The 16151-nt window shown below is 42.0% G+C and overlaps 1 protein-coding gene across 2 annotated transcripts in view; it reads left to right on the top strand.

The window, feature by feature from the left end:
• The window catches only part of SATB2 (SATB homeobox 2), a 132225-nt gene that overhangs the window by 15675 nt on the left and 100399 nt on the right, over nt 1-16151 (top strand). For both annotated transcript variants that reach the window (XM_075756260.1, XM_075756259.1), the window contains exon 3: nt 5511-5687. In XM_075756260.1, the coding sequence (XP_075612375.1) occupies nt 5511-5687 (177 nt within the window). The remainder of the gene's footprint in view (nt 1-5510; nt 5688-16151) is intronic.

Raw genomic sequence — 16151 nt, 5'->3', positions numbered from 1 at the left:
CCTCTCCTGTGCCGCATGGATGCTGATATCTGCCTTTTAAAACAGCTTCCTCAATTTAGGTTAATTTTTCAAATTTCTTTAAAAGAAAGGGAAAGAGAGTTAAATACCAAATTGGTAGAGGTAAGGTCAGGTCTATTGCAGCCAAAGAGAAATAAATAAATGGACTTCTTTCCCTTCACTGCTTTTGCTGGATAAAGGGCTCTCACCTGAAGAAAAAAACAGAAGCAGATTAGGTTTAGGAAGTGTTTGTAGTTTGATTGCTTCCTGTGGTTACTGCCAGTTGTGGAAGCATGCTTTATTGTTAAATATATGGAATATTTATCCAGATAACTTCTTCAAGGCGACCCATGCTTTGCTAATTGAGCTTCCTAGTCTCTGTACCAGGGTAAGGGTCTCATCTTGGAAGTCCAGCTGAGGTTGCTCGTAGTTTAGTGTTTTGAGGTGTGCTTGGGGATAAACATTTGAGGATTCTGCTTGCTGTTACCTAGATTTCTTTTTTTTCTTTTTTTTCTTTTTTTTTTTCCCCTTTTCTTTTGTCTGTATTGGAAAGACTAGCTTAGAGAACGACCCACGTTACAGTCTCTGCTAGGAAAAATGTTTTCTGCCTACAGTAATGAAGAGTTTTCAGTAGTTTATGAATTTTCAAATAAATGTCCTGGTTTCTGAACTCCTAACCATACAAATTTGCTTTGTCTTTGAGGGAGATTACTCTGCTTGTGTGTCTGTGTTCTGTTTTTTTAAAAAAAAAAAAAAACACAACCAACAAACAAAACCTAAAAACCCAAAGCACAACAGCAACAACAAAACTTTATTTTCCACTTTCTTCATTTGATAAAAATCTCTCCACTGTAGAATGATTTCCTTTGGGTTTGACACCACCATTTGATCTCAGTTTTTAATAATTTTGGTGGGTTTCACTCCCAGAAGAAAACATGCTTGTGCTGTGAAGTATTCCCACTAGAAATCTGGGAAGTCTTAAAACCTCATGTTACTCAGGGCTAAGAACTGGCTTCTTTATTAATTCCCTGCTAGACAACCCCTGTACAGTAAATCTTTCCATAACACCATGCTGTTGAAATTAATCAAGCTGATGTTTGGAAATTGTTCAAATTAGATTAAATTAAATAACACCTAGATGGGGCTCAAAACTTGTGCTGATGGAAACAGATTTTAATCTAAAAAGACATGAATTTTATTGGTGCCTCTTCCTATTGGTTGATCTTCATATTATACTTATTAGGACATGCAAGCGCTGCTCCCTATTTAATGGCTGGAGAGGTGGGTGGCTGAAATAGTTTAACCTCCTCCTCAGCTTTCTGTATCCTTTTCCTTTTTTTTATGCTTTAGGTGCCAAGCCTATGATGGTTATGTGGAAGTGGACAATGCATGGAAGTTCAGTGCTGATAGTATCCCGTTTATTACTTGCTCTAAAGCATGCACTGGACAAAGTATCATTTGCGAATGAACAAAACAAACAGTGCAGGACTTCTTAATATCTGCTCTGTCTTGTCCTTCTCGTTGGTCGTTAGAAATTTACAGCTTTTACTTGCAAATTTTACAACTGAAAATATTTTTCAGGGAGCTGCATGACTGCAGTTTGATAATACTTTTAACTGGCTTCAAGTATTTTTGTAAAAATGAATGTTTTATGCAGCAGAGTGTCCAGAATGACTTCTTGAATGAAATACCTTTTTCTCTTTTCTTCATTTTAAAGAATGGATTGCTCCCTGGTGAAATAAAACTATAGATTCAAATGGGCAAGGAGGAGAAAAATGTGCATTTGGACACAGGTCTCTGATACAGATTTAATTTCTTCTTAACTTCTCTGCCCCTTAGAAGAGTCTCAGCAAAAAATGAACTATGTTTACAAAGTCTTCTCTGTACATTGCAGCTTTTCTGTGAAAGCAACAGCGGACCTTAAATCCCATCTCTGATTTGTTTTAAAAACGTGTGTTATACAAAGGTAACCGGTCACTGCTAACCATTCTGTTGTTCTGGGTAATAGCGGGAACAGTTCTTCCCTCTTCTCTTCCATGGATTAGAAGGGATTCTTGCTGTGTGTGGATGTCCTTATAAAAGCCTTTATGGAAATCTTGTTTTATGCTCCCCTAACATTTTGTGCAGATGCTATCTATATGGGGTCAAAGCTCTGTGAGAAGCACGCAAGAGTTGCTTATAAGTTAGTTAAGTGAATTAACATCAAGGAGAAAATGTCTTTTGTATAATTTGTGATTGCTATTAACATTTCGTGTGCATTCCAGCACACAGATTTGTGTTCATCTTTTAAGGAAACAAACCGTTTCCTTTTTAGCCCTCAGATTACCCCTTGTTTTCTCCGCGTGTGAAAAATCAGTGCCGTATGTCATCTACCATGAGCTGTACAGCATCATTCACTGCAGCTTCTTTCTAAAGCTGGGAGAGTGAATGCACAGAAGTTCAGCGCAGAAGGGACCTAAGCCTTTTTTTGTGCGTGTGCATGGGGGAGGGAGGATGCTGGTAGCTCTGGCTGATAGGGCTTTGGGGAAAGAGCTGAGGAGTTTCAGCATTTATGAGTGAGGCTGGCTTGCACTGCTGTAGCACTGCATGCAAAGCTTCATTATGGATGCTTCGTCTCTTGCCCTCTGACTATTGCTCTAAGTTCTTCAACTGGAATGACAATGAGCAGTGACAAACTTGCATTGCTCTTCTGTACGGGCCCTGTAGCGAGCTAGAGGTGTAATATATGCATCTAGGAGCAAGACATGGTATATATCAGTGTGTAAAGAGCATGTTGACTTCTGGCTGCAGATGTTTTTTCTTCTGATTCCAATGTACCTAAAGTACGTCAGTTTATTTTCAGATAACACCAGGAAATGGCGAAGTTTGAGGCAATAAATACATTGGAGGCATTATAGCTTAATTCTCCAATGCAAAATAGAGGGCAAAGCAGATAGAAGTTCCTTGGAGTGGGATTTGCTTGGAAATAAGTTGGATTACTGTGGTATTTTAGTAAAATAGGATTGGTATTAAGATTCCAGACACTATAGCGAGAGGCATGAGAATGGGTTAGCAATGACAGATGTGGTAACCTGCCCTTTGCTCTCTGTTTTTAAGGTACTAATAGCAGTTTATCATCAGTTACGCTGGGTCACTAGTTCAGAGATGTTTTTGCAAAAGCAGTTTCTGTAGCAGAATCCCTGCAAGCATGGGCAGCAGGAGGAGGCAGGGAAGTCGTCATGGGCAAGAGTCCTGTAGGTACTTCGTGCCATCCATAAAGTGATGTCATGTACAGCATCAGTTCTAGCATTTGAGATCCTGTTTGTACTGAGATGGTAAACAAGCGTGGAGAATAGGCGCAACTTCTGTGCTGAAAAGGTGGAAAGACTGTTGTGTGACAAGAAAAGCATCCAGCAGGAGGGTAAAAGACACTGTAGCATCCCTCTCATCAGTTTGCATTCATCTCCTTTTTCTGCCTTGCCAACATGTAATGTATACAACCGATACCACAGCCTCAGCATTTGGCCAAGTATCTGAATCTTTTGTTAAGACATGAATAACCCCATCACAAGTGCTGTGACGGACTGTATGTTCGACAGGAGGGCAAGTTTGTTGCTTGTGGAGGTTATATTTAGTTTGAACTAGTTAAATGATTTATGGACAAATAGAATTCAGTTTTTAGTTCATAGGAATAGAAATTTTGCCATTGATTTCAGAGGAACAGGATCAGCCTTGCACTGTCTTTTCAGGAAAGCATCTAGAGATTTTTTTTCACTGAGTTTTTTTTTTTTTTTAACACTGTGTGTTAGAATTTGGCTGCTTGAACTTGCAAAATGCATCAGTTTAACCCAGAATCAAGCAGTGAAGAGGAAGCAGCATCAATGTGATGCCATAACCTACTTACACAGTGCTTCAGGATGTGTTTTAAAACAACGAACTAAAACATATCAATTTGATATTGCGGCTTGTAGCTACTGCTGGCCTGCAGTTAGAATGTCAGATCGGGAGCTACTCCATGCCAGATAAGTCACTAAGTGAGAATTGTGTATCTAAAATATATTTTACAGTAAATCTAGTCTCTTCAAATTCAAGACAAGGAGGATTTAAGTCCCTTAGCAGTTGTTACTGGCGTGAATGACTGTATCTATTTCAGGGCAGGATGACTCCTCTGAAGGGGTATATAACTCTTCATTTGTAGATACTGAAGCTACTGATAGTAGAAGATCTTGAAGATATTTAACTGACCTTGTACGGAAGGAGAACTGAAATGTGGCTTTCTGCTCTTTTTCCCTTAAAGAAGGAATACAGTGATTTGTGTCTGGGCTTTCATAAATACACTCAGTTATTTTTCATAGTTGTTATCTACTGGAAATGGTTATATTTCATTCTGAAGGAGTGAGAAGTGAACTTTCTGGCAGTATTATGAGCCCTAGATAGAACATTTGGAGAACCACTTTAGGCTGAGATTTGTCTCTGCCCCAGTATTTCCTAGTTTATCTAGGGGCTAACAAACTGTATGTAACAAATAAATAAATTTCTGTGACTGGAGGTAAAGGTTTTGCTTTTGCCACCCCCTGACTGCAGCCTGGCCTGCAGCAGGCAATGGAAATGGCTGTGCAGTTCTGTAGGTTTTCTGTCTGTTCCATCTTCCATCTGTGCAAGTGCTTCGAGTGCTGTAGGGACGCATACTGCAAATTGGCTTGTTTCTCTACTGTCTGTAGTATTGAATCCCTTTAAGTTCATGCCCCACAATTTATTGCTATAGATGACTTGATCCTGTAACCACAAAAGTAAATTTACAATAAAACAGAACAAAATTTAATCCAGACCACCCTGAGTTTTCCAATGCTGTGGTTCTTCCTCATCCTTGATCCTCTTTTGAAGAGAGCTGTTGTCATTCTCTTCATACGTGCAGCGGGAGAACAGCCACTGGCCTCTCTGGGTCTGCATTACCATCAGCAGCCAACACAAGATTATAGTTTTCAGCAAAATCAATGCAAGGGTGTTTTCCTTGCACAGTGAGAAGACTGACCATGGTCTGAAAATGTGCAAATAAGCCTATCCCAGCCAAGAAGTGTGAATGGGACTAGCCTCTGCTGATTCCTCCATAGACTCACTGCATGGAGAAGCAGCAGCGTCATTTGTGTGTCAGGTTTTCATATGGCTGAATGCAGAGAAGCTCTGACCTGAAAGAATAGGGACATTCATGGGACTGTAGAAAACTTCTGCAATGTTGAAAAGGTCTTATTAGGAAATCTTGTTTGTCCTCATGCTGACTGGGATTCTGTTCCTGAATTGTATTCTCTGGAGCTTTTAGTGTGGTTTTTAAATGAGTCAAGTGATGAGACTTCAGTATTTCCCTTGGAAAGAAAACAAAAGCTATCCCACAGGGAAGAAAGGCAGATTTCCACTTAAGATGAGCCTTCTAGGAGGTGTTTTAATTTACAGCTTTAATCAGAGATGTATGACACACTTCTTGTTCCTCTCTTATTGATGCTTTGTTGTTTTTGGTTTTTGTTTTTTTTTTCAACTAGGTTTGATGATTCCAGTCTTTTGTGTGGTGGAGCAGTCGGATGCCTCTCTTGAATACGATAATCGAGAAGAGCATGCTGAGTTCGTTCTGGTTCGCAAAGATGTGCTCTTTAGCCAGCTGGTGGAGACAGCGCTCCTGGCTCTGGGGTATTCCCACAGTTCTGCAGCTCAGGCACAAGGTATTCAATAAAGTTCTTTTCCCTCTTTTCTGCACTGGCAGAAGACAGCACCCGAGGTTGTTCAATGTCAGGAGAAAGCAAGAAAATTGGTGGCAAAACTTGGAAGTGGTTATATCAGTTGTGTTGACTGCTTAATGTTAAACTAGGTGTACAACAAGCCCTACCTTGTTAGCCTGCCTAGAAAACATTAGCTGGACCTTGCTGAAGTGTGAAATAATGGTGATAGTGATCAGTCAGCATATCCATGGCACATTTGTTCTGTACCATGAGTCAGGTTGCTGCTTCGAGGAAGTCAGCACAGAAGAGCTGGACAGAACCTCTACGTCTACAGCTAGATGGTACCTAGTATTCCTCCTTGTATTGCGGCCATTTTGAACAGCATATTGTAGTCTTTCATTTTTAAAATTATACATTGTATATAATGGTGTTTTATATATATATACCTGCTTTCTTTATGGCCAATAGTTGTAGTGCTAAACATGCAGAGTGATTTCTCTGTTCTCATTTACCTACTACGTTGCTGCAAAGCCCTTTGTAGTCCCTTCCACTTAGAGATGATTCTCCAGGAGCAGTGAAATCTTAAAATAAACAAAGCTTTTCTCTCTCTACCCAGAATATCAGCTTGAAAAAAACAAACCTAACGTCCTAATCTGGATGGGGGGACGGGCAGGAGGCGGTGGGTTGGGAAAAATCTTTCCAGAATGAACTTTGCATTTCAAGAGGCTTTTTTATACTAAACAGGTTATTTCAATGCTTATTCTTTTGGCTGAGAAGCCTGTAAGTTTCAGTTTCATCTCCATGTCATCAGTAAAACCTGTGCACATTTGGAATAGTTTAATAGAAGCTTTGCCTGGGGATTTGGATTTTATCTGTTGGTTTTAGTTATTTTGGATAGCTCAGTATTTGAGTGTGCGAACAGAGGGAGCAGCAGTGGTGTTGAATCCGGGAGTTCCAGGCAGCAGTTAATAGTGCAGTGTTCCTTGTGCAAACTTCTTTCCAAGCAGGGTGATAATGATTCATTTCCTCTGTCAGCCTCTGCTCTGTGAGGAAGGCTCAGGTTCTGCGTACAGGCAGAACTCATGCACATGTGTTTATTTAGACAATGCGGTAATAAAAGCTCTTCGAGAAGGTAGTTGTTTTGTTTTTTAATAGGAAACATTTCATGTCATTTTAGGGATGCTTTTTTTTTTTCCTGAATGTAAAAGGTCAGCATATCCCACTGTTTCCATCCTGGTGAGCCAGCTTCCTGTTTGACAGCACTATCCATCTCAGTTAACACAGTTGCTCAATGTGTTGCGAGCTAACATGTGGAACACGCTGCATTAGGTGGCCAAGATTTGATTCTTGGCACTTACGAAGGGGAGCGGGCTTTGCGAGAAACCTGCTCCAAGGAGGCATGCCATTCAGTGCAGTGATCCACGCTGGCTGAGCATCTCACTTGAGGGAACCTTGCTTTTGCAGCATCTCTCTGTTGTGAGAATAGCAAGGAGGAGAGACAGATTGACTCACGAAGGAAATTAGTCACTGTGCAGGGAGGAAACGGCCACTGTGTTTTCGAACTACAGGCTTTGACAATGAGCAGGTTCAGGTACTAATCTGTCGCTTGATGTGTTGCTCAAATAATTTGTCTAGAAAATAAAAGTTGAATCTCTAATTGTTGTAATTAGTCTAAAAGAAAATACTTCGGCATTTTTGTCTTTAAGGCAGCAATTACCTACTAGAAAATATCAGATGGTATAATACTTAGAAATGACAGAAAAACCCTGAAAGGTCTGTCAGCTTACAAATCTCTGATGTGGTCAGTTTATTTACCTTCACACTAAAGGACCAATTCTCCAAAGTCTTTTATGCATCCTGGGCAAATACTGCAGGTCATGCTGATTTTAAGATATGAAGGTGGAGTATGCAGCATGTTCTATAGTATCTTGCTTCTGTGCTAGCTGTCTGCAAGCTGAGAGATGAGGTAGAGGCAGAGACAGAGTGCTAATAGATCTCTGAGATTGTTTAGTTTAATGAGAAAATTTATAGAATATTGGGCTATAATCTATCAACTAGGGTTGACAGAAGCATGCTGCTAAATTGTTGATAAAAGGATTTATTTGGGAACACAATTTTCTGATATTAAAAAGGGGAAAAAAAAAGCTTTTTGCTTTATTCATTACAGTTGTAGAAAAAGTCTGCTTCTGTTCTAGTGCTTGGGATTGATTTCATTTAGCAATATACATTGATAAACAGTCACTTAGTTCTTCTTTATGCTTTATGATCAGCTGAATTACAGGATCTGCATGAGAAGTTCAAGATCCTCAGGTGCGTTTTTCAAAAGGGTAAAGCTTTGAGCAACATGCTGTGCAAAACACTGACATGAGTAGGTGTCCCTGTGTCCTCCAGGGCAAGGTAAATGTGGGCTTGTCAAAGCTTTTGTATTGTAAAGGCTGTCTAAGCTGTAATGTAGCATGTAATAATTGTCACTTTTGGAGTTGGGAAAGTGTTTTGTTGTTCCCCCCCCCCTCCTTGTTTTGGATGACTCTGAGAGGAGTAGCAATGTTCACTTCATCTTGTGGGAAACATCTTGCCTTTGCCTGTTCCTTTTAGAACAGGGGCTCCAGTGGCAGATAAAAGAGCTAGTTGTGGGGGAAAAGAGGAGTTGCGGCAGCAGAAAGAATTGCTGTGCAATTTCACACCGCCTTCTCTGCGGTTCACCATGGCACTTCTACAGACCTGCTGAGGCTCGAGCAGGCGGTGTGCGACTTGCGTGTAGGGCCCTGCCTCACACTTGCCAGCTGTACGGCAGCACGGCATAGTCTGGGTGCCAGAAAGGAAACGTGGCACGGAGGAGTGGGTGGTGCGTTGCCTCCCCGAGGGGTCTGTGAGCCCATAGGGGCCCTGCCGCGGGGTTCCTGCCTGGGCAACAGCCTCAAGCTCCAGAGCTCCCCGAGGAGGTGATGCCGTGTCCGAGCATATGAGCTGTAGCCTGCGCACTTGGCTGCTGCCTGGCCTGGAGCCTCACATACTGGCTCATGGTCACTTGGCTTATGAGGGCTAATTTTTAGTCCTGGTCATTAGGTAAATTGAGTAGTCTTAGCATAAATAATCTTGAGACAAATATGTCCCAGGATGTATACACGAAGGTGGCCCCATGCCTCACTGGAAGAAGCTCTTTATTCCCACACAGTTCGGGCAGGACACGTTTATTCCACAAACAGCTGGTTGTGAACGTTTCTTGTTGATGGTGGCAAGAGCAGAGGCTTTTCCAGCAAGTGCTGCCCTCGTGAAACTTCCCTTTTCTGACAGGAGCTGTGAAAAGTCTTCTGGAACAGCATGGGAATTCGTTAACAGCTTGGCACTGGGGTGTGAAAGTTGGTGGTGAGAATGGCAACAAAGGTTTAATAAACATTTATGTATTTTTCTTTCATCACTTGAGTCTACACCTGACACTAGGGAACCTGCTACATGTGCCTTCCGGAGAGGAAAAGAGTCATGCTTTAAAGCGGTACCTGTTCTATGTGTAGTTTAATAAAATTTACATGCCCTGCTGCAAATTTTTTTAAATTTTTTTTTTTTTTTTTGGTGTGTGGGGTATTCTAACTGGGCTATGCAAGAGAAGGGAACTAGTAGGGCCTACAAACAGTATATAGTGCTGAGTGTTGGGACCAAAGTAGTATGAAAGTAGCTGCAATCTGGAGTACCCTGAGTGCGGTCCTGCAGCTTTGGGACGTGCTCTGTGTGGGGTGGAGGAAGAGCAGTGCTAGTTTGACACTTTTAGCAAGTTCTACTTTCTTAAAATCCATATGAAAGAGAAAATGGTGTGATTTCTCATGGATAAATATATGTATGTTTTTTCTTTTGAGCAGTTCCTCGTTAACTGTCGTGAGTATATAAACAGAACTGGTGTACGTTGTCTGCAAAAGGTCGCAAAGCTGAATGGGCCACCAAAATGGAGTTTGCCTTCTCCTCCCAGGTGCTTCTGCTAGGTGTGTTGGCAGGGCAGCGCGGAGTGCCTCCCCTGACCGCTGTTTGTGGGCAGCTGTAGCCGGGCACTGGTGAAGTAGTTGCTTGGGTTAGTTGCTCTGTGTGGCCACCACAGGGAACAAGGGGCGCAGAAGAGTGAAATGGTACTGAGATGCCGAGTGGAGCAGAAGGAGGGGTGGGAAAACAGCGGAGGGAAGTTAACACAAAGCGAGAGAAACATTAGATCTTTTCTATCCCTGTCACTGTAGAGATTGCCAAGTCCTGGTTCTTAAGCAATGTATTGCCATGAGCAGAGCCATTCCAAGAGGCAGTGCGTTGCATTAATGCCTTGGAGGCCCCTCTTCACATTGCCCTGTTTCTTCTAGTTCTGGGTACTGACTGAAGAGTGGGAAGCCTTATGGCTGCAGAGAGCTGGGGGTGGCTGGTTGGAGTGGAAGGCTGGAAGGAGAGTCTGGCAGTGTCAGTGGGGAACGTTTAAGACGAGAATGAGAAACAGAAAAGGTTTAAGTATCTTGCTGTGACGTGGAGTTGCAGTAGCTGGGCATGGAGGACAGTGATGCTCTGTGGAAATTGTGACTTAGCGAGCTGAGGTCAGACAGCATTGGCCCTGCCAGCCTTGCACAAGTGGAGTGGAGAAGAGGTGAATTTTGTTGCTGCCAGTCAGTGCCTGGCCAGAGTAGCTGATGGGGTCGTGACACCCAGAGATATATCTTGGGACCAACTGTTCTTCTCCAGCTGCCTTGCCTGTGAGGCTCTGATGTTGCTTGCAGCCATGGGAAGTTGTAAGACGGGCTTGGCTTGGCTTTGATGCTTCTGCAGTGCACTGCACTCTGGAGCAGTAGTGGAGCTGTCCTTGCAGTGACCTGCAGCGAGAGAGAAAGGTGGCTCTCCTGACAGGATAGCAAGGAAACCGGGGCACAGACACACGAGGGCTCTCCTCTGGGTCCATACTGCACATGGCTGGGGCATGAAGGAACCCAGACTGCAAGAGCGCTCATTTCCCTCAAGAGACTAAATATGTGAGCTTAGCCCTGCTCTCTGCTGTTAATTGGAGGCCTCTTGCACGTGTGGCCTGCATTTAAGTAGTATTTCAAAGCAAAGACCAGATCTGTTTGATATGGTGACGTTTAGCGCATCAGTCTAAACCTCAGGCTGCTGTATGAGAGAATGTGGCAGCCTGAATTCTGGGCTCCTTCACTCTGGCTAGCCTTTGTGAGACCAGCATGACCGTCTTTTCACTTACAGGATTACAAACGTGTACAAATACATGAGGGGTGTAAATACCAATGAGGGAGAGGATTTGCCTAAGCTGATCCAAGAGGGTAGGGCTCTGGGACAGTTGGAAGGACCTGAGCCGATGATTAGTAGAGAAAGATCCTATGAGATATTCCCCTCTGTGCTGTCTCCAGGACCACAGTAGCTTCCAATTGAATGTCAGGTAAAGGCAGAACATACCAGCTGGGGGCTGTATTGAACATGCACAAGCTGGTTTTATATTTCTGTATCAAGAAAGGTACAGTAAAAGTGTAGTGAAACCCTGCTTAGCTGTGCTTGATGTATGCAGCTAAGTTTGCTGCAGCTGGGAAGACCAGCTTTTTAACACAAGTGCAAGTGCAGGGTAGCAGTATGGGAAAAATGAGAGGAAACCCGGGTTCAGGTTTCTCTTGTGAATAATGTGCAATAAGTTACAAGGGTGCTTTAATCTTCTGACTCCTCAGCCAAGTGCCCAGGGTTGTTTGTATGTCTGAGCATGGCTCCCTGTTCATGAGATCAAAGACCTTCTAGTCAGTATTATACTGGCTTTAATGAATAGGAGAGACACTGGTGATACAATCCAGCAATTAACAAACTAAACGTTGGATCATTTCCTGGCACTGTCACCATTTGCTGTTACTTTTTTCTTTTTCATTTGTGCAGAGAGACCATAGTGGTCTCACCTAACAGAGTTGTCAGTCCATGTAGACTTGCTCTATTTCTCCCAGCTCAAACTCTTTTGCAACACAGTATGATCACCTTGCTAAACCAATGTGTCTTAAAACAAAGCAAAAAACCACAAACCAAACAACAAAAAAACACCCCAAAGTAAACAAAAGAAACCAATCCAGCCCTCTTTTCAGCAGTTTGGTCTTACTCCATCTATAATTAACAGCTTCTTACCCTTAGTAATCCCCTTTTGTGCCACTTGCTTCTACTGGGGACACTTTGTATGGGTACGCTCTTCCTTCTTCTCTCCAGTTTTGCAGGTGAAATTGTAAAAGACCCAAATCAAATAATTTAACAGTAGTATGTCTGAGGGCTATGACTCAAACGGACATCATGCAGTAAACTCTGACATGCAATTTCATGACAACTTGTCCAGGATTGTTAAGCAGACTGGATTTCTTGCAGTGATACTCAGCCATCTAGATCAAAGTTTTCCTTGTAAAAGCTGCTCCTTCTTCAATTGTACGGTGCTTGAGTTGAATTCTTTGTCTTTCTTCCTGATGTTTGAAGAAAGTGGGCTGAGTACTTCTCAAATATTTATTTCTCTCCCTATATACAGACATTTACCAGCAAATCACTGTTTTGTCTACCCTACAAAACTTCATGACAACTGTAAGTGAAACTCAATGACAGGAACCATGAGAGAAAGTCAGAATTTAATGAGAATGCTGAAAACCTCTTCCTTCTTTGTTTTTTTGATAGGCATTTCAGTGCATAATGGACACAGGGTTTGAAAGACACTGTTGTTAAGGGTTCAGCATCTCATGCCGTTTCAATTAAAGCCCCAGAGTTCTCTTTAAACATTGCCTGGAACTCTTATCTGAAAAATAAAAGAAGAGGTAGGGATTGAGGCTGCTTATGTTTGTAGGGTTTACTAAAATTAGTGTGTTTGGTTTTTTGTGGAAAATATAACATATAAAGAAATGTTAGGATGTCATTTATATATATATAAAAATGGGATATATTTTATGATTTATGTTGTTTTATATACATAAATACATATATAATAGATTATAGTTTAATCTAGAATACAAAACACACGTATTTCATACATATACACACATACAAATATATATTACATGGAAGTATAATATATATATGGAAACAAAAGATCAAAATAAAAACACAACCTTTCAGGTTACTTGTCACCCTCATTCTCCTTCTGTAGTGTTATTTTAAGTAACCTCTTTATCCCAACAGCATGAATTCTAGTGAATACTTGATTCTTTGATAAGCTTACTGTGAAAGTTCTTAACTTCTAACCAGCGGTCAGGAAGCATCTCTTTTCCCTTTCCTTCCCCGCCACTCCCACCATGCTGGTGTGTGTAAAAGTTGCCACATGGTGTTGGCTTTCTGATCCCAATATATTGTTTACAGGATTCTTGTGATGGAACAAAACCTTCTACAAATAATAATCTGTTTTTCTAGATGGCAAACATCTGGGTAGTATAAGTGAGTGGGTAATGTATTAGCATTTGAACAGCTTAAAGGAGGGTAACCAGAGGTAGCCTTGAACAGCTCGGTGCTTGAGGGCCACTTTCTGTCTCATTTGTGGTTTGTGCTCGAGCACAGCATGGCTCCTAAGCAGGAGAGGAGGCAGGGGCAAAAGGAGGGAGCAGAGTGGGCTTGGGCAGTCCTGGTGAAACGCCCTTGCTCCCTTCCCTGCCTGTCTGTGAGAGTTCACATACCTGCCGTGGGAGTTTGAGGCCAACTGCTCTGAAATGCATCACATTTTGGGGACGGCTCCAGGGGCTCTTACTGGACTTGTTGCAGTGCCGTGTGTCATTTGTTTGTTCCGTGTGTCATTTGTTTGTTCTGCAGTCATAATGGATCAAACTCAGACTGTGCTATGGGTAGAAATCATTAAACCTTTTGTTCCTCTCTCTCCCCCTTTGTTTCTGAGAGGCCGTAACAGCAATTCAGTGCTTCTTTTTGATGAAAGCTTTAGTGCTTTCCATTCGCTTTACGTTGCAGGCTGTGTGCAAAAAGATAATGCTGCAAGACAGACGTTTCTTCAAGCTTTGCACTCTTCAAGGAATGATTTTCACGTATTCTGCCAGTTTTATAAACCAATGAAGAAATGCTGGGGAAATTGAGCTATGGGCTTTTTTGTGTCACAGCAACCCTTATAGTAGTTTGGTGTAAAATTAAAATCAAGTTCAATCCAAAAGGTCTGTGTGCACTCAATTAAAAATTTAGACCAGCATACAATAAATTCTGATTTTTCTTGGCCCCCTTCCCAACCTCTCAGCTAAGTCCACAAGCCCATGAACCACTGGTATTTTTGAGGAAAATCGGGAAATTATCTTTATTAATTTTACTTTAAAATAAAATTTTGTTGTCTTTTTCTTGCATGAATCTGATAATGAAGCAGCGTTGTATTTAAAAATGAGAATGAATTAGGTTAGACTAGGTCTTCCGCTGTCCGGAGAAGGAAAATGAGGTGCAGTTAGCAGCCTGTTAGCTGACAAGCTAGACATTTAAACATTCAATAGTACGAGGAGAGCAAAGCCTGGTGGTGGTTCACATGTTAGGGTAGCTTTTTCCTTTCCTTTTTTTTCTTTTCTTTTTTTTTTCCTCCCCTGTTCTTTTTTGGACATTCTTGTCTGCTGAGATTTTTTTTCCAGTCCCTGCTCTAGATAAGAGAAGCAGCATTTTAACCCCGTGGCACGAGGGGATGCTTTTTGCTCCAGCTGCAGAGTGCCTTGCCCCATCTGCCTTCCCCACAGAGGCACAAAGCTGAGCCCACCTCCAGCCGCTTCTTTCTTTAATCTGGCAGAGGCAGGGCTCATCCCCTGGATTGGCTTCTGCTTATTGGGAAGCACATCCCAACTTTAGGATCTCTGGTTTGCCTTGGGCGTAGGTTCCCCTGTGCAGCATTTCTAATGGATATGCCGCTGGGGAGAAAGCAGAGGTCTTTCTGCTGGCCAATCTGTCCAAAGTCCATTTATCATCAGTGGCCCGGTCTGGATCTCGCTGCATGTGCAAAGGGGAATTGGTTTGAGCATGTGGAGAGCAACGGTGCTGGCTGCAGGGTCCCTTGCAAGGCCATGGCGTAAGGCAGTACTTCTCAGTCCCTTTTAACCACATAGACAAGCTAAGCATGAAAACCAGTTTGTTTTGAAACTGCAAACCTAACAAAGTAAGGGGAGAAAATGTAAAGAGGGTGTCTGTAAACAGAAGGTGTTTCCTGGTTTAAAAAAGAAAAGAGAGAGGGCAAACACACTGACCCCTGTTCTGTGTCTGATCGTCTCTTTAGGAAAGACCCTTCTGGCATTGACAGCAAAGGGTCAGTTTGGAGGGTTTCTCACCACCTTGTGTGAGCGTTGTAGAAGGGACCCGGCTTTAATCCTCCTGGCCCTTATTGGAATATAAATGAACCTGTCAGTCAGCAACTGTATTTGATGTTTACTTCTTTTCATACTGGTTGAATTTTACAAGGGCAATCTGCCCTCCTGCATTGTTTGTCATTGGGGTCTGCAGGAGATTAAATTTACAGAATGGAAAATGATGAGCAGAAGACAATGCTGTTAGTGACCTCCTTTTGCCTACTGTCCTGCTCATTGGAAACTTAGAGAGTACCGATGAAGGTTCAAATTCAAGGTGTGGCTGAGAGAAGCGGGTGTGTACGTCCCCCTCCTGTCCACCCAGCTGCTTGGTTATTCAGGGTGGCTGTCTTTTCTTCTCCATACTGCTACAGGGCTTGTGGAGAATTGCTCATACTCTGTCTTCCTTTCAGCCAGTGAATACCTTTGATTTATGCAGAGAACTTAAAAAAATATATGTTTATACAGGTGTGATTAAACAAAAGGCATTACATCAAGTTGAATGAGATGAGGCTGGAGTATTTTTCACTGTGTATTTATGGGCAATTTTACTTTCAACTTTATTCTGACAGAAAAACAATTCTTCTAGGATGAAGTAGCTGTCAATTAAACAATAAAGCTATAGTAATCCTGGGATCCGGGGTCTGTATTTTATTCTGTTTTCACTCCCCAGTTTTGTGTGTGCAGTATCTTCGACTTCACCTGGTTGTTTCCACAGCTACCAATAAAGAGTTAAATTCAAAAAGCAAGCTAGGAAGAGAATGCGTGTGCCAGTCAGGATTCTTAGCTAAATTGCTTTCATACTTTGTTTTTATAATATATTTGCTGCTTAGCCACATTTTGGCCTTTTTCCTTTTTCTAACGAAAATCATTATGTGGGATAGCTAGTAGATAGTTCCTGCTTTCACAGGGACAACTCCATGTTAAAAATGTCCCTTGGCATAGGGATCGTTAACTGATGGCAATTTGTCTGCTTTTCTGAGTAGGGTTTTTTTTCCAGCTATAGAATCTATGAAATAGTCTGCGGGGGGGAAAAAGTGTTTATCTTGTGTTGAAACTGAGGATGGACCAAATGCTTGAGCAAAAGAACGTATCAAGTAATGAGCTGTAGATAATACTAAATCTTTTCAAGAAGATGTTTAGGCAGAATTGTGCGGCAGTCAGCATGAGAAAATTGGCATTTTGT

Source organism: Balearica regulorum, chromosome 6 (genome assembly GCF_011004875.1).
Source record: "Balearica regulorum gibbericeps isolate bBalReg1 chromosome 6, bBalReg1.pri, whole genome shotgun sequence".
NCBI lineage: Eukaryota > Metazoa > Chordata > Aves > Gruiformes > Gruidae > Balearica > Balearica regulorum.
This window is presented reverse-complemented; position numbering and strand designations above follow the sequence as displayed.